The sequence below is a fragment of the Haplochromis burtoni genome, unplaced genomic scaffold, assembly GCF_018398535.1.
Source record: "Haplochromis burtoni strain Fernald_Lab_line unplaced genomic scaffold, NCSU_Asbu1 Contig_96, whole genome shotgun sequence".
Classification (NCBI taxonomy): Eukaryota; Metazoa; Chordata; class Actinopteri; order Cichliformes; family Cichlidae; genus Haplochromis; species Haplochromis burtoni.
In genome coordinates this window covers 1,459,734-1,478,628 of record NW_024582457.1, presented here as the reverse complement: position 1 = coordinate 1,478,628, position 18,895 = coordinate 1,459,734, and the positions used below count along the sequence as shown (strand labels likewise).

At 40.1% G+C, this 18,895-nt stretch overlaps 2 protein-coding genes across 2 annotated transcripts in view; one reads left to right on the top strand and one right to left on the bottom strand.

Moving 5' to 3' along the window:
• Positions 1–1,999: 1,999 nt before the first annotated feature.
• Positions 2,000–13,943, bottom strand: fhip2a (FHF complex subunit HOOK interacting protein 2). The gene is made up of 17 exons (XM_005927129.3): positions 13,634–13,943; positions 12,568–12,646; positions 11,876–12,045; positions 10,746–10,850; positions 10,520–10,642; positions 10,172–10,393; positions 9,866–10,062; positions 9,576–9,690; positions 9,342–9,418; positions 9,049–9,241; positions 8,503–8,666; positions 7,775–7,921; positions 7,599–7,689; positions 7,295–7,438; positions 5,946–6,086; positions 4,871–4,974; positions 2,000–4,784 (listed from the first exon to the last, which is right to left on the bottom strand). Exons 1-17 carry the CDS (start codon positions 13,676–13,678, stop codon positions 4,673–4,675), a joined length of 2,229 nt encoding a protein of 742 aa, XP_005927191.1. The 5' UTR covers positions 13,679–13,943; the 3' UTR covers positions 2,000–4,672.
• A 444-nt stretch (positions 13,944–14,387) lies between these two features.
• The window catches only part of ablim1a (actin binding LIM protein 1a), a 41,664-nt gene continuing 37,156 nt past the window's right edge, over positions 14,388–18,895 (top strand). Inside the window, exon 1 of the mRNA XM_042222863.1 lies at positions 14,388–14,816. Within this exon, the coding sequence (XP_042078797.1) occupies positions 14,804–14,816 (13 nt within the window). The 5' untranslated portion in view covers positions 14,388–14,803. The remainder of the gene's footprint in view (positions 14,817–18,895) is intronic.

The following is an 18,895-nucleotide window of genomic DNA, read 5'->3' as shown; positions in this document are numbered from 1 at the left end:
TCTAAACACACAAAACACACACACACACACACACATACACACACACACACACACACACACACACACACACATATACACACACAATCAAGGGCCTATGTGTGGCAGGCCCTTACACAGTATGTTTTGGAATATATATAATATATATATATATGATGCATAGGAGATATAGCGCTAAATCCATCATCGGAACCTATTTTCTATGCCGTTTGATGGTGTTATTTTTGCGTGTGTGTGTGGTTTTTTTCTTTATTTTGACATTATGTAATTAAATGTGTGCACACACACACACACACACACACACACACACACACACAGCAAAGTGCCACAGCTTCACACCAGCCAAAGAGACATTTGTTTGTCTGAATGTTCCAGTGTGAGCAGTTTGTGCACAAGCATGTGTCCGTGTGTGCGCACATATCTGAGGTTTATAAATGGGCGGGGAGTTGCTTATCGACTTAAAAAATAAAATCGATTTGGAAATGTACATATTTTATTTTATTTTTTTTTTTAATTGATGATTTGTATTTTTATCCTGGTTAATTTTGTGCAGCGGCATGTAGTTGTTTTGTTTTTTGTTTTGTTTTTTTAACGTAGTGGTTTTTGTATGTACATGAAATTGATTTGGATAAAGAAAAAGAATTATTTACATGTCAGTGTAAATTAATTTAATGTACCATCATTTGCTGGTATATACTGTCACGCTGTTGGGAGTTTTCACTACAAGATGGAGAAAGAAAGCTGGATGTTTTTTGGACGTTTTTTTTCCCTTTTGTGATATTTGCAGGACTGTCCTTCAGACTCTGGGTAGCTGGGTCACAAAGTACATCATCATTTTTCATTTACTCTCCACATCCTTTTTTTTGAGGGAGGGTGGGGCTGGGAAATTTTCCATTAGGTATTACATCAGTTTCACATGTGAGGTTTCCAAATGAAGCCGAACCTGGCACTTCCAGTGCAGAAGTTATTTAAACTATGACAATCCAGTGGAAACAAATTTCCTTTGTCACAAATCTGTATTTTTTTTTTTTAATTATTTTTACTTTTTGTGTTCACGCCTAGAGACAAAGGAATATTTAGTGACATTAGATGGAGATTGTTCACTTATTTTTTTAATGCCACCATATTTGAAAGACTGACTCGTCAAAGCAGAGTGCCGATTAGCATCTGTTAACTGTAATGATGCTAATAAAGCCGCATCAAGGCACCGGGCACCAAAGTCTGGTTTTAACAAGAGCAGGTAATCGCACTGTACAGACGTTGCATTGCTCTTCAGCACACAATCACAGCACTGTTGCTCAAGTGATGACTAGAATTATTTTTCTAAGAATGAGGATCTCTTAATTTGGCAAAGTGACTTCAGGTGCTTTATGTTATACTCCCTTCAGCTAGAAGTGTAAGACCCTGTTTGACTGCAATCTCAGTATGTACCTCAACAATCATTAAGAATGAGAGTCATTAGACTGAGAGCCTTCTTTCTGCACCATAGTGCCTCTCCTCTTCCATGGCTGATTTTAAAAAAAAAAAAAAGTGAATGCACAGCAAAAAGGGAGCTTTACTTATTTCCAACCTCACATGACTTTGGACCTGTCATACAATCCATTGTGCCCCAAGAGTGAGATTTTTCACTCATTTCTGCAGAATTAGTTGGACAACTGAGCATGGCAGACTTGAAGCCAAAGAGAATTTGACAGAGGCTAAAGTTCCCATGCCCACTTGTGTTCAGCTATTCGCTGGCAAGCGAGGTCATTTTCACACCCGATGGTTTCTCTGCTCTAGTCATGTCGTCCTACAGGGCTGTTTGCATAGGAAAATTACATGTTGCGGGCATTCAGTTCTCACATTGGAAATCTTACTTTGAAAGGGGATTACTGAATAGAATTTGTGGTTTGAAAGAAAATGGTTATTTTGTGTGTTTTTGTTTCACTGTACAGAACTTTTGTAATAAAACAAGATGAAACACAACGAACTGTTCAAAGAATGACCACATCTCCTGCTGAAGAACTTTGTTGTTTTTTTTAATTGGGACGGAGAATGTCAAAACCATATTGTCCTGAATGAAACCTTTTGTGTGTGTATAAGAGCAGTGATGAAGACAGCTGATGAGGAATAAATCAACCGATGCCTCTGAGTGCGCACAATACTGCAGTGATTGCTTCTCGGTATTCTGAAGCATTGGGAGGCGCGAGCGTGCGCCTTTTCCTGTTTAAATTAGCCATCGCACAATCACAGAATGAAACCCCAATGAGATGGAAGTAGGACACTCTTCCTATTTAAGAGATGAGCAGTGATCAACATGATACAGTGATTGGTCTAAGATGACAAGACATGAAATTAACTGGCATCAGAGTTTTGACTACACAGAGTCCTGTATATCTTCACAAACCAAAACAAGCCCACATAACATAAGAGAAGCATAGTAAGATTACAACAGACTGCAAAGAAGCAGAAACCCCCTTCCACACTGATTCCAGGAGCCCTCAGAAATCCACAGTGTGAAGTAAGGCGTCTTATTTCCAAAGACCAAAGTGCTGACAGCAGAGAAATCGTCACAGATGGCTGGACTGCCTTTAAAAAATAATGTAGAAGCATGCATTTACACCAGGTAGTATATCTATTGCTATTGTACACTTACAATATACAACTATACAGAAAAGGTTGGAAACACAGTTGATTTAAACAAAAAAAAAAGTGAACAATTGACAGGTTCAAAAACAAAAGTTTAAAATTAAAATAGAAATGTTACTCTCCTGACATCCTCGACTTTTCTTTTTTTGGTTCACGCAACAAAATATTTAAAAGAAAGAGAAAAAAAGCTTCTTGATGTGTAAATATATATTAAAAACATTGATGAAGACGATGTGCAAATTTGATTCATTGCAAGCAATTGCATAATGTAGCTTAAGTGATGGTTTCGAGGTGGGGCCAGGAGGAAATGGGTGCAAAAACAAAGGATCAAGACCAGCGAGTCATGGCTTCAATGAATGATTCTCCACAGCAAAGTTACGCAACTAAATCAAACTCAGTGCTCAAAGACCATCCCATAGAACGGAAACATTCACACTGGGAACACACAAGCAACAAAAGTTACATTAAGTAGCATATTGATACAGACTAATTCAAATCCTTTTTGTAATTCATAACTGATCTGTGAGCCGAGACGCTTAATTTCACGTCCCGAGAGATCCGCACAACATACGAGCACATAATCCGCCCCAACAATACACAGCACCGAGTACATTTCCTTGCCATTCAAGATTTGGATATAAAAGTAACACTGCAAGTAAACGCAACACATTGTAGGAAGTCATGATAACCTTTGAAGGAGCTCAGAGCTCCTACAACTACTCCAACAGTTTCCTAACTGAAAACAGGACTCCTTTTAAAGGGTTTCCTCCAATCTAATTTACCGTGGTTCTTGGGAATCATTGGACAAAAAAAAGGAAAAGTTGAAATCCAAATGTGGTTCAACTGTTTACAACTTGTAGATGCAAACAACCCAAAATAAAGTTTTAAATGTAATAAGCCAACAAAAGGAAGAAAAACATTGTGTTGCATGCCCCAAGTCCTATTTAAGACTGATAAATAAAATCAATAGAGTTGGTTTCGCCACGTTTTCCCTTGAATGGATCAAATAAATTAATCGATAATTATAGAGAAAGCGTGCAAACACAAATAAAAGAAGCATGTCTTAAAATATATCAAACACTGGTGTATGAAAATTCCAACACTGGATACGCAGTCTGCACAAAGACGTCTCGACAAACCAATGAACTTATAATGTAACAAGTGCAATGAAGGTCCATGTGCAAATTGGCAGAATTTGCAAATTCACCATTTTCATTTAACAAAAAGCGACGGATGGTGATATCTTTGGATGACGGTGATTACAGATGAGCTTTCAGAGCGAAGCACTTACAAACAGGAAAGAAAATGAACACTAAAGAGGATCCTCTCAGTCAGTCATTACACAGACTGTTTACATTAGTTAAAAAAAAGGCAACCTGAAAGCAGACAAATAAATACGATGACTTGGCATTTAAAACACGAGCGCAGCATCTTCAAACACTACAGCTCTTTAGATGTAACTACAGGTACATATACGCACATGATGATTCTGCTTGTCTTCAAACAGACAACGATGTGAGGGGTAAAGATTAAAAAAATGTTTCAAAAGGAAACAGTTTTCTTTAACTGAAAGGTGTGAGTCCACACTAAGGCAATGACATTTACAGATGGGTGGTAATGGGACAGAAAATAAATACACAAACATCTTTCGTCCTTGATGTAGTAAATTACAGGGCTGTCATCTTTTGGCAGGTGAAAAACAAAGATGGAAGGATGGGGCTGTGAGAAAATTTGCAGAGGCTCAAAAGAGTCCAGTGAACATTTCTCTGCACCCCAACCTCTCTCCTCCTCTTATTCCTCTGCTGGCTGGACAGTGTCTGTCTGTGCTCAAAAACAAGACTGAGACAGTTTTATAGTGAAGCCCGAGAGGTCAGAGGAAGGGGAGTGATGACACCCGTCGGTGTGGGCTTTAACAGTCTGACAGAGATGAACAGTTAGTGGTAATATTTTGCCGACCCTGTGCCACCGGTACTACGGCACCTCCAATAGCCCAGTTCCATCCTGACCTGTCTGCCCGGTTGAGGCAGATGGACGAACAGCAGGACGATTACGGTGAGGACGAGGCAGCTGCGTGGTATTTGACGAAGGCGATGGCTGCCAACTCTTTGCAGAACTCCTCCAGCACAATCACCCCCTCCAGCAAGGTCATGTGGTCGATACTAAAGGGAGGGCAAACAGAAAGGTGAGAATATCCCCTGAAAGTCACCTCAGAACATACGACCCAGAATCATGTGGAAGTACGTACGTGATGCCCTCTGGCTCCATGCCTAATAATCTCTTCCTCACAAGCAAAAGTTTGGGTGTGAAGTCTGGGATACGGTGAATCCTCAACATGAGATCTCCAACCACCTAACACACACACACGCACACACACACACAGGAATGCAGAGCAATTACAAAAACACAGCAGCTAATTTGAGCAACAGCAGTAAATCACATCTACTACTATCTAAAACTACTTTTACATTGTGTTCCACTTCAGATTTCATGGATTTGAACTGACTCCCACAATAAAACGAGTTGGTGTTGTAGCCGGTAAGAAGCAGGGTGAGCAAGATTACCATGAAGCCAGATTCAAAATGGCACGCAGCAGCACTAATCAATCAAGAAAAGTAATAAATCTCCCAGCACACAAATTAAAGTTGGGCTTTGAGCTCTGGGCAACGAAGTGTCTCCTATCAATGATGGATAAGATAATTACACTCTAATGGATCAGTCACACTAGAATGAAAAGAGGACAGCTACCTCCTTGCAACCAGAAACATTGCTAGTTGCCCAGGGGTTGCACTGAAATCGTTTTGCATTTGGGGTCCAACTCCAAGCAGCTGCAGTGACCACTTTTTTTTTTTGTACAGGGCAACTACTGGGAGGCAAACTGTCTCCAAACAATCTGACTCGAGCTGAGTCCAGTCACTCCCAGACAGACTGACAACATGATGCCAACAATCCTCTCATCGGAGACATGTCTCCTTGCAATAGGGGACTCGACTGAACTGGTTTCCAACTGGTTATGTTTATAAAAGCAATTTTGCCAAATATCTTTGTGATTTTGCAGCAACTATGTCAATATTTGAGAAATATTTTCACTGATTAATCGCAGCTAATCATCGTATTTTCACAAACAGATTGCATGTAATTGCCGACTCAATCCCATTAATTCCCAAAGTGACAGCAGACCGAGTCCATCTAATCGCCGTCTTGTGCATCAAAATTCCTTTGAAGACAACAAATAACTCGAGCGGTCACATCCTGGTCAACTACTTTAAAAGGAAACAAGATTGCAAGTTGCAACTGTAGCACAATCAAGATGGGCACCTTACCCTGACGATGACAGAGAACAGGGACCTGCATCCAGGGGCCAGGTTGATATAGGGGTCCAGCAGGTATTCATTCAAGTGAGGGTGTGGCAACAAAGACAGTTTGGACAGCACGGCAGTCACCTGCAGGTTGACATCATAGGGCTGGAGGACAGAGAGGCAAGAAGATTTAAATAAATAAAAATGATCTGATCAAGAGTTTTGAAAATTTTCCTTCACAATAAGTAACAACATGAAAACAACACAAAGTGAGAGTTTATTTACGTAACCGACTGACTGACAGCTTTTAGTTTTGATTTCCTAAATACGCTCCAAACTCTACTTGAGTCATTCTGTTCATTCATGTTCTGCTTGAGCATCTCCGATTCGCAACAACAATGTCACAGTTTTAGGTCCGAACATATATACGACGTGCTGTAAACTTTTAAATCTTGAAAAGTATTTGATATGTGAAGCTAATTTATTTTATTGTTGTTTCTGTGGTACAGCTTGTTATATTTGCTCAACCCAGCATGAAAATCACGTTTTATTCATTTTTATAACTCAGAATTTGCTGTTGAAACTCAAGTGCACGCTTTATTTTACAGTGTGAAATTCAACTATATATCACAGAGAATTTTTCACTAGTTGTCTTTTGCACTGTGAAGTTTTTTTATCAGTGTGTACTCAAATATAAGATTTTGTTTCATATTTTTACTAGTCAATTATCTGACATCTTTTTAGTGTATCTGTGCCAGATTACAGATTCTGATTAATTCTGATGGTAAGAAAGGGCAAGGAAATTGTCATGATTTTATCTTTAATATTTTTTCTCAAAGTGGGTCGACAGACCATTTTTGAAAATAAACAAAATTACATATCATGAAAAGTATTTAAAGTGAAGCTACAATTTCATATTATTAAAAGTTTAATGTAAATTGGACACTGGTGAGCAGAAGGGCCGTGTTGATTTGAAACAAACCCATGTTCCAAAGAGTGAATATTTCCTTTGAATCTTTATTAGTCATCTTCACAATGACCGTAAAGTTCTGGCTTTCAGTGGTCATTATTAAGCAAACAAAATAGAAAATCTCTGTAATCTCTGTAAGCCCAACATGAGAGGCATCACTCACAGTAAACTGCAAGCAGCAGTGTTTCATTTTTTTCTGACTGCAGCAAATCTAATAACTGTTGGAAGTGTGGGAACATTAAATCAGTTTGAATAATCTACTAGTTTCATTTTAATTTGTGTGGATCTCACTCGACAGCTGTATTTACACTACTTATTTAATTAGAACTAAAGTTGAACTTTTTTAAAAAAAAAAAAAAGTTGATCTGAATTATGAAAATACTGCAGTACAGATTACACTCACTTGATCTAGGATGCGACCCATCCTGTCGAAGAGAACCTTAAGGAAGTGGCCCTCAAAGAACGGGATGTCCAAGTTACACTTCTCAAAAGGCTTTGGATTTCCCCTCCAATCCCACCGCTGGCAGATGCCACAATAGTCCCTGAACTGAGAATAACAATGAAGAAAAATAATGAGCAGCAATACAGAATGAGCTGCTGCAGCACTGTCAGGGGATCAAAACAGTCCCAGAGAGCACAGTGACAGATTTTTCTCTATTTGTTGTCCAGTGTGTCACAAGCTTTACAGTAACCTACAGCACTCTCACCTGTCTGTGTGCATCTCTGAGGTAGGTGTCGTATCCTGTGCCTTCAACGTGATATGATGACTTGGCCTCATCGGGGACCAGACACAGGAAACTGCAGGTGACAGAGTTTAACAGTGAGAGCTGAGCTGAGCTGAGCTGAGCGATGCACGGTGCATCACCATGAACAAACTGCGCACCTGTTCACGATCTTGTGGACTTCTGTTTTCCCCTCAGACTTTGAATGGTCAGGACTTTGTGGTGGAGAAGTGCTGAGCCAGTCAGACCCAGACAGCTTCCTCTCTGGAGAAAGGTCATCACCAAACAGTGGATCCTCCTCAAGATCTCTGTAGAGAAAACATTTATTCATAAAGTGATTTGCCTCAGATCCCTGCGCATTTGAGAAAACCCACATCTGCATCACAGTATTTTATGGTCCTTTGTGTGTCTGTGGCAGCTTGGAGCTTTGTATAATTTGTCAGTGAGACTGAAGTCCTTCAAGGCTTCAAATTGATTATTTGAGAAAATATATTATAACACTAATGCATCAAGCAACTGAATGCTACTGAATGAAAAACAATCAATTACCAAGTGAAAGAAGCTCTCATGAGAGTTCGTCTTAATTGAGATTTTCATTACTGTGCACAAGAAGAAACATGCAAATTATTTCTCATTATGTTTCAGTCTCACACAGCCTTGATTTATGTAAATAATTAGCTGAGTTGCATTTTTGTGAGCCTACATAATCAAGGCTCAGAGGAATTTGACCAATTAAAACACACACTAATTATGCACGAGAAGTAATAAGATATCTCGAAAACACAGCTACTTCATGCATTGGTTTTATTTCGAAATTTTTGCATTTGTGCAGAGGATCTTCAACTTCCAGCAGCTCAGGGGAGGTTAAAGGTCATAGGGGGGTCCTTACACAGCATCATGAGGCTGGCCATTTTCGAGCGGCTCCCGCTCTTCCTGTGGTTTATTCTCCAGGTAATTCCTCTCCTCCAGGCTGCGCAGCACCAAGTTGTGGAGGATGTGCTGGTTGGGCTTCTGGATTAACTGCTCAAATAGCCGCAGGGTCATGATGCTGATCTGAGGTGGGACAAAGAAAGGAGTAAGGCTCTTCTCATTCAATAAGTGCAAAGAGTGCAAAAGCAGTTAAGCTAGTTAAGTGTTTTCTCACTAACAGAAAAGTAGGCAGCGACTGCTGAAGAATCAAACAGATGATTCAGCTGCCTTTTGTTTGATGAAAAAGACTACAATGGCTCTTACAAATACTAATTAAAATTCATGGGCTTTGGGTTAATCATATGTTTCGCTGGAACTCAAGAGTCCTTGAAAGGCAGATGGCCATTTATGCTTTTTAAAGATATTAGCTACAATTCAGTATAAAAAAAAAACGTGTAATATTAAGGCCTGAACAAGTTGGGTTTGCAGAAATAAATAGTGGTAAAGATGCATGCAGTATAATAACCTCATCTGACAGGTGATCACAGTGCTCGATGAGTCTGTGTCTAAGTGGATTCTGAGCGATTGTAGCTGAAGTCTCGGGTTCTCTCTCCTCTCCCAGCAGGAAGTAAACCATCTCCTGCAGCAGAGCCTCCGATGTCACCTGCCTTATGATTCTGTTCAGCAGAGCTGTCGAGGTCAGGATGCCAACCTCAGACCTACATGAATGCACAAACCCACAGCAGCAGTCATGACAACGCCTGTAGCACACTGACAGGACCACAAACATGATGATTGATGTTTCAAAGAGGGCCTCACGTCTGCATAAGCTGTGGTTCCATCACAGAAACAAAGAATCTTTCTCTCACTGCTTTTGCCATCACTGCAGCTGCTGACTGCAAGACAGTGAAGACAAGACAAAAAATGTTGTTCAGCCTTTTGTGTATTTAATTTATTAAAAAAAAAAAAAAAACTTCCTTGGAAAGACTCTTTTATTCTGTCTGTTCATGATATGAGTCATCAAAATACAGTGAGTCAGCACTGGGTAAGAACCTTCTGTGCTTCCTTGATGAGCTGATCACAGTAATCAAGCCAGGACAAGAAGGAGATGAGAGCCCTCTTCCCTGTGAAGACAGCAGCATCCTCCTTCAGGTTATATACATCTAGACTAAAGGAGGGAGAAGAAAAAAATACAGGTATTAAAGGACTGATTCAAATAAATCAAATAATAAAACCACCAAAAATAGCATTCAGCAGAGCACACTATTTCAGGAATAATCAGATCTGCAGATAAGTATTTATGAGTCACTTTATTTAGTATGAAGTTTTACTGAGAAATTTACCCCCAGTTGACCGACTCTACAGTCTCAATGTCCAAGGGATCCATGGACTGTGGCAGGGCTTTATAAAAGGAGACCAGCCTGTCGGTGAGAAGCTCACAGAGCTCGGTGTTTTCAGTCAAACACTTGGCAGCAGCAGGCTCTGGTAAACTGACCAGCAGCATCAGGCCCTCACAAGCCTTCACCACAATCCTGCCATCCTGTGGACAGGAAAAATATATGACACAGCTCATGATTTCAAACTGAGAGCTTCAAAAGAGAAAGACTTTACATACATAAATAAATCATCTTCATACAGGGAACACTTACAGGACTCTTTGTGAGGTTGAGCAGGGAGGTGACCAGATTGTAGTTGTTGCTGTTATTGTTACTTGTTGGACTGGATGTGGAGACAGCAGCTGCAGCCTGTGGTTCATCTTGGTGGTCAGCTTGTTCCTGTGCCAGAGACTGACCAGTGTCTGGAGACAAGGCGCTTTCCTTCCCCCCTTCTGTTGCCACAGGGCTCTTTATCTCAGGTCTCTTTGACTTATTCTAACAAACAACGTCAAGGATAAGACATACTCTCTGAATGATGTGCTTAAAAAAAAAAAAAGAAGAAATATTTGCTTGTGAAATATTTCCCCAATTGTGCAGATCTCTGGTGCCCTAGCAGCCTACCTCTAAGAAGAAGTTGACGAGATAAGGGTCCTGCTTCAGTTTGGCACAGACTATACAAAGGAACTGGATCTCTTCATTTTCTGTAGGAGCAGCAAGCACCTCACCGCACAGACGGATCAGTTTCTGACAGGGTCACGTCACAGTCACAAAACAAGATCCAAGCAAGTTACATAATGTGTCAGTTAGCAGAATATTTTTAGGAAATCCAGACTGCAGCACTTCTCACCTGTACAGGTCTGTGGACGTTGATGTGTGGCAGGAGGGGCTGTCGAATATGTGCCAGCAGCTTTGTGTAGAAGGTGAGCACCTGCTGCTTCATTCCAGGAGGACACTGGTGGAAAACACCATATATTGAACCATATATATGATGCCAGTGACAGTTTTTGTATTTACTGTTACTACTCGTGACAGAAAGTGTCAGCCTACACCAACCTCCATAGACCCAGTGCTCACAATTTAAATCACAACCTTGCTATTCAACAATACTGCTATTTACACACATAGAAAACAGACCAATTCTGGCTCCATCAGTCTGTGACAGTGACAGCATAATGACATCCAGACACAGAAAGCTTTAACCTTGACTGTTTCCCACAGCTTCATTCAGACGTTGACACAACACTGACAGAACAGGCCTATTTATGTGCTGCACACTAGTTTTGACAGTCAGGTTACTTAAATGGGCGTCTATATTGTGACAGTTGTTTCTTGTTAATCTGACCAGTCACTGACACTGTTTTCACGGCAGTAAGGATTTACTGTAAGTTTGTATTTTACAACAACAACATGTCAGTCTGAATGAAGGACATGAAACTTGCTCTGCAATTTTCGGGAGTTTTATGTTCACCTCCAGCAACTAAAGCCTTGCAAATTGTCCTTTGCACTCTTCAATGTTTATGGACTAATCGTTAGAGCTGGAAAGTGAAAAAATCCTTAAGCTTAGATTTTTTTTTTTAAGTGAAGAGAAAAAAAAACAGCTTATCATATATTTAGGAACAATAATCAAACAGACTATTGAACAACCAAAATAACTGGATATTTATAGTTTAGCAGCATATCTTTACCACAGCTATTTCGTAACAGCAAACACCTTTGAAACCCTTCATCATAACCTGACCTCCACCTCACTAGAAATGTAGCCAAATGCTGTGCTAACGCAGCCATCAACTATTTTAACTGGCCTGTACTTTCAACTCCACCTGTACATTTCCTGCTACTTTCTCGCTGAAGTTTTTTAATTTATCAGTGAGAGAATTACAATCATCAACTCATTATAACAAAAATAGTCATAGTGTCAATATTAGGACTCTATGTTTACTTTCCTGTATGTAGTCAGCAAAAGCATGAGTGCCTTACATCTGCCTTGCCCAAGGTGTAGAGAGTCTCCAGGATCTTATGGTGTAAGAGATACTCCATGCAGGGTCCTGTCTCTCCAGACTCCCTTTCGGCTTCCTCCTGGGTCAGGATGTCCAGCATCTGTTCCAGGTGGGATGGGATGTTGGTGTCTGTAACTGGTGCTTTGTCATCTAACAAGCAAATTCATAGAAAGATATGAGAAATATTAAAAACATGAGGGGAAAATGCCTTACCAATCTTTAGCAGTCCATGCAACAGCTTCATTTGTTTTTCACATTTTTTGTTCACATACAGAAGCACAGCTAGTAACAACATAACACATTTGTAGTTACATTTATAAAATATGTCAGTCATCTTTCTGACACACTGCATAATTAGGAAAGTTTGATCATCAATTGTGGACAGTGGTGTGGACAGTATTAGTTCATTTTGATGGCAGCCAATATTACATTTGACTGCACAGTAACGTTTTTCCATTTAATCTTCTTTTCACAGAGTGGGGAGCTTCTAACATGCGCACCGATATTAGATTGGTGCAGTAAATGACAGCATCAAACATAAGAACATCAGGCAAAACCAAACAAAGCTACTTGTGACAAGATTCCCCCCCCCAAAAAAAAAAAAAATCACTACATGAATCTGTGTGGATGTCAAGATATAGATTCTAACTTATTGTTTCAGACAGTCCTTACCAGAAGTCTCAATGTAATAATGTGTAATGGCCTTCCAGTGATAGACAAAGTCTTCCTGTAATGGCAGCGAAGGGGCAAGCTGAAAAAGAAATTTTGAAAAGATGAGCTTATGATAATCGAGAGACTAATGATTATAATTACATTTCTACATATATCACTCACTTTCAAACAGAGACATTAATATATTCTCGTGCTAAATGGTTCTCATGTGCAGCTACAAGACACCTTGATTGTGATGTGATCGCATTTCAAGCCCAGCAGTTTGCAAAAACATTTATAATGGCGTAAACGATTTCGTTGTCAGGTAACATGAGAGTTTTACTATTTGAAATCTACTTAAAATACATAAACAAATATAACAGTATGTCCCAGAGTTGTAAGTTGATTTTGGACGTTTACTCAGTAAGTGCTATTTAGAAGTGGATTGATAGTCTGACCGCATTTGAAGTCAGAGTTATTCACTTTGAGTTGCCTGTATTGTGCGTGGTTTCAAACAGCTGGAAAACAGAGCTGAGACACGTTATTACTGGTTTCTAGCTAGTTGTCTGCCTGGCGTGATAGCATGCTAATACTGAGTTCTTAAATACTGCTGAGGAGGACAACTCACACATGTTCCCTTTGGTATTAACGTTAAGGCGTTTGCGCAATATCGAACACGGTTACCCAATTATTCTGACACCACTCCTGAAGACGAGAGCCTGCTGTTTGAAACGGGATAGCTAGCTACAATGTTAGCTTAGCATCTCGGTGGTATTATAAGCTAACTCGGCATCTATCAAGCTCAGTTTACCAAGCTATATGCAGACAGATGACATGCTGCAATTACAAAAAAGGCTACTTAGTACTTTGTCATGGCACATACTCAGGCACATTCATAGGTAACCAGAATGAGCAAACTGACAACAAAAACACAAAGCGCTGACGTTAGCCGAAGCTAATTGGTTAGCTTAACAATTAGCTACGATAGCCTTGTTTGGCGTAGTGATATATGGTGTCTGGAAAACAAAAGAAAGACGTAACACAAAAGCCAGGCAACAAATAAAATCAACATCGGTTAAAAACTTACCGCTTCTACAGCGTGCTGGAGAATGGACGTAAATTTGGAGAACATTTTGTTCTTCGACTGGACTAGTTTCTCTCGAGAAGACCTAGAGAATTCCTCTATCTTCTTCTTCCTATTGCTACTACCTCGATCCAGATTGGAGGTTTCATACAATGACCCTTGTAACGAAAGAAAAAAATGTAAGCAATAAAACACGTAGCACGTTGTCGACAACAGGACTTTACAGGCCTGGCACAGGTACTGTAAACAAGACGTCTACAGAGAGTTAACGTAGGCTCACTTTGGACACGGTGGCACTTCCTTCGCCAAACGCTTGTTATGGAGACAACCACCAGGGGGCGTGAGAGCACTAAACAAGCCCTTCTGATGGTTGACAACTATCAAGGCATACTAATTGAGTTATAAACCAATAAATTCAATAACAAACCGAGATCAACATTCAGTTAAACATGTTCGCTTCATATATCCAGTGGCACAGGTTTAGCCACTGATAAGCTCAAGTGAAGTGTTAATTAATAACTATAAATACTCTCCCTGATAATGCACTGATTTCCCATCTGAAATTAGGCGTTTTTTCCGCTGCAGGACAGAGTTTATATGCTTGCTTAAAGTGTCACTTTAAGAGTAAAGTTTAGGAGGTCACGTGAGGGAGGAGTTTGCCAGAGAAGTAGTCATATTAATGGGAAAACAGGGGGGGAAACAACAGTCACATCTCCTGAGTGCCTGTCAACTTTATGATTTAGACCAACTCACGTCCAGAACAGCACAGTCATCCCCGGCAGAAAGTAGGCTATACCCGGTTTAACGTTTAGGTGAGCCGACAGCAGCTGCAGGCAAGGAATTTCAAGCATGATTTAATTTATTCCTTGATAATTCCGTGATATTAGGTTCAAATATGGGCACAAACTTGTTGGAAAATAAGAGAGGGGGAGAAAAGGGATGCTGCCTGATCCAGGACACGCCCTGTCGCTGGAAAGTGCCTCTTCACCGCTCGTTCTAGTCTAGTCCACCAAATCGCAGGCTGTATGTGTGTCCCTGCGCTCAATCCCAATAAATGACAGGCTCAAACTTAAAGCATCAGAAATATCACACTGTCAACCTTCTGCACAGCTGCACCGGGCCATCTTCTCCCGTTCATTTCGGCAAAGAAAGAAGAGACTCTACCTACCGGGCATGTCTGCTAGAGGTGAGTATCTTTTGCCGCAGAAGCCTTCATAACAGTACATACAGAGGGGGGAAAGTCTCTTGGTGTTGGAGGAGGTGGTGGAGGAGGAGGGGATCTCGGTTCGAGGATGGGTGAGATGGAGAAGGGAGTCCCGCTGCACCGTCTTACGGAGGATCGGGCTGCGGTAATGACACTGATATTGTAAGTAGGTTACACCGGTGCATAGCTGAAACTACAGCTTCCACCGCTGTAGTCTTTCTCCCTTTTTTCTTTTTTTAATAGCCTACAACTTACTTCGTTGCTCTCCATAAAACCTAAAGATAGATCTAAGCCTTAAAAAATGACAAGCCCTCTGTGATTGCTCTGTGATTGCTCCTTTAATCAGGGAGGTGCGTGTCATTAGTTCAAACCTGCTGGCTGTTGGTGGAGAATAGTCAGTCAACAGCAGGCGTTTGATAATCATCATTTGGTAAGGATTAACCGGTGAGATCAGGTGATAGAAAGTACCTTTTATTTATTTTATTATTATTATTTTAGAAAGTGCATGCTAAATACAAACTATAATTCCTTGCAGTCTGAGTTGTCCAGATGTTTTTGCAAGATTGACATTTTTTGGCTGAGTATGAGCAAACAGTTCAGGCAGGTGGATAAGAGGAGCTTGTTTCCACAGGCTTTTGTGCTGTCTTGGATTTCTGTCAGGTGACCTCAGGCACAGCATCCAGCTGTTCCTGCTACAGCTGTGATCAGATGGTCTGACTGACCAGAGCTGAATAAAAAGCTAAACATGGCATCAGGGTTATTATATTAAATCTGTAGTTTGGTTCATTATGATCAGTCTGATCCATTTAGTGGGTAAAACAGCATCGTTTTATGTTTTTTGTTTCTAAAGAAGCTGACTATTCAGCAGATATCTCCCCTCCAGACTCTATATGACAGAGCCTTGTATAGCAAGAAGGCTTTGAACTCCCTCCCATTACCGATGTGGACTACTGTATCTGCTGGTGGAGATCGATGAAGCTAAGAGCCCACTGCTTAAAAAGTGCCCCTGTGGTACATAGATGCGATTAGCACACTTAAGCTCCTGCAAACAGCCAATCACCATTCCTGGGAATTAATTACATCCTACATCCTATGGTTGTATATGCCAGTCATCTCTGTGCTGTTTAGACAAACATGAGGTTACTAATATGTGGATAAATCAGGCACAAACAAGAGCTTTTTCATCAATATGTCACATCAAGTCATCTGACATTACATGTTTGATAGTATAAAACCATACACACGATTATTCTTTTGTTGTAACAATCTTTCTTGGCAAAAAATCCTGATACCCCTGGAAAGCCTGTTTATTTCTCCTTAAATGCTTCCAATTTATAAGGAAAATGCATTTGTGGGTTGAACAGCAGAGTTGATGTAAAATTTGCCACTTTGTCAGTGGCATACAGCTTATTCTCCTTTTGACTCTTGCACATGCGAGCTTGGACCCTGGTAGAGTGGTCAGTTGTTGTCTGCTCCAAACAGGCCATGTTTGACAGATCTGGTTAGGGCTTGCGTCATCTGCAAAGCTAAGTTGCAGCAGGTGAGCCCTGGTACCATTTCCAAATGGAAGGCCAAGTACTGTATGATGGTGATGACAAGATTCTGCAACCAGTGGACAATACCATATTTCTAGAGAACTCTATCCTCCAAGATTATAATGCACATCACACAAAGCGGGGTTTATAAGAGACCACGACCAGAATTTGGGAGTTGAAAATGAAGTGGCCACTGAACACTTGTTTGATCAGCATAGGCGTGCTGTTCGTGTCAGAGTGACCAACACAACCACACTGGCTGACTTGTGACAAAAGCCGGTTGAAAAATAAGACACCATCCCACAGGACTGTGTGACCAGCATGAGGAGGTGATGCCAGGCTGTTGTGGCTCTGCATGGTTCCTCAACATGCTGCAGAGGGCTCTGTTTGTTAGATGAATAAATTGTTAAATGGTGGGTTTGTCTTGTTTCTTCAGACTTCAATCATCCAATCCAATAAACGATACCAAACAAGAGTCAATGGCAGACATCTGTTTGGCAAATTTTTAATGGGTGCTGCCCAAATGCATTTTTCTTACAAATGTGGCAACATTTAAGGAAAACTAAATAGAATTATTGCCAAGAAGTATTATCACAGCAAAGAAATAATCGACAAACCACAAATTTCTTTACTTTGTAACAAGTTTGTATCAAATCACGTGACATGCCATTCTTGGTATGGTTAGCTATCATAATATGATTGCGTTCTTTTTCTTTACTTTGTAGAGAATCTGCACGTATGTTTCAATATCTTGAGGCCTATCAGAATATATTTCCACAGATTTTTTTGCCATATTTTAAGTGTTATCTAATTTTTCAGAAAACTATTTGCAACTATTTTGCTAAACACTTTCAGCAAAGTCACTTTTCAAGCAAAAAGCTAAAAATTTCCAGTTTCTCAGTTGTGAGAATTTGTTACTTTTCATATGTCTTATGACACAATATATATAGAGTAATTTTAACAGTATTTTTAAAAATCTAATCTGCAATACTGTAACAGCTGCTTGCAGTTCCCTATTGTGTGTAATTTAAACTAATGACCACTCTCCTTCGAGATTTATGTTCGAGATGTCAATACGAAGTGTCTAATGGTCTGCCCGGTTCGTGTTTTAGACCTCTAGTGGTGTCATTATCAATATTTCACTGTATACAGGAAAGAACTGAAGCACGTTTGGTGATTGATTTTCATCCAAGAGCAAAAAGGAAGTTTAAAATCATCACAAATTACTACACTTTCTCCTGCCAGTGTCCCTTTATGATCACGGGCCTCTCCTTCATTGGTCCAGAGAGTATAAGCTATTATTGTGCTCTCAGCCTTGAAGTCGCCCACCCTGTTATCAGCACAAGGCCATCGGCTTTTACCTCAGTAGTAGCGATGCCCTTCCATTAGTCACCCCACCTTAACCCTCGCGGGCGTGCTGCTCTCTCTGGGCTTTTGAGTCTCATCGTATTTCCTGTCCTCTCTTTTGCTTTTGTCTAGAATCTCTTAACTCAATTTTTATTTATTTTTCATAAAACCATTATCCTGGTCAGTCGTACCTATGAGCTGCTCTGTGTGCGTCTGCTATTAATGGCCATTGAGCAGTTCAGCCAGAGCAAATGGGGCTTAAGTGCATTGTTCAAGGTCACATTGTGGTGGTATTTGAGAGATGAGCATATCAAATTTCTCCACCGACAGTACATTATTGGAAAAATCAAGTAAAAAAAGAAACGAACTAGCAGCTATGCTACTTAGCATAATCACTTTTTTGTGCTGGATATTTGCTGTCAGTTCTTTGCTACTTTACAACATGTTGGACTATTGAGCTTTAATATGTGGGGCTATGATGTTTTCAGTTACACCCCGGGTGTTGTATAGGCTGGCATGTTGGATTTTATATGTGGTTTCCTGCTTTGTAGAGCTTTAAATTGTGTTGAAAATATCCTTCATATGTGCTTTTTCCCTAAAGAATTTTTCAGTTGGGTGTAATTAAATGTCTAATTACACCCACCAAGCAGATTAAATGATCGTTTTAGTTAGTATGTTAGCGGGATTTGTGAAAAAGTTATGGATGTATTTAACTGTGGAAACATTTTGGCCACCCCTAATTTCTTCATATTTTGCTTCTAAGGAGCCAGACTGTCCTGTCACTTTTTCAAAGTGGTCTTGAGTAATAGTTCTCCAGACTTTCTCAGGAAACCAATGTCCAAAGGAAGTTTTTCTTTAGACACTGAGTGTGTTTTCACTCAGTCCTTGTACCTGAACATTTTCAGACAAATGTGTTTTGTTTTTTTTTTATTAAACCTCTTAAAACTTTAATTCAATTCATTTCAGTTCAGTTTTATTTATATAGCGCCAAATCACATTAACAGTCACCTCAAGACGCTTTGTATTGACCCTAGAATATAAAGCAGTTATTAACACTGACCTGTGAATCATCCAGGCATAAAAGATGCACTTAAAATATGGCAAAGATTCAATGTTGTTTCTACACATAACAGAAAACTTGCTGAATCTATGAAAAATGCTACAGCGAATGATATTAGC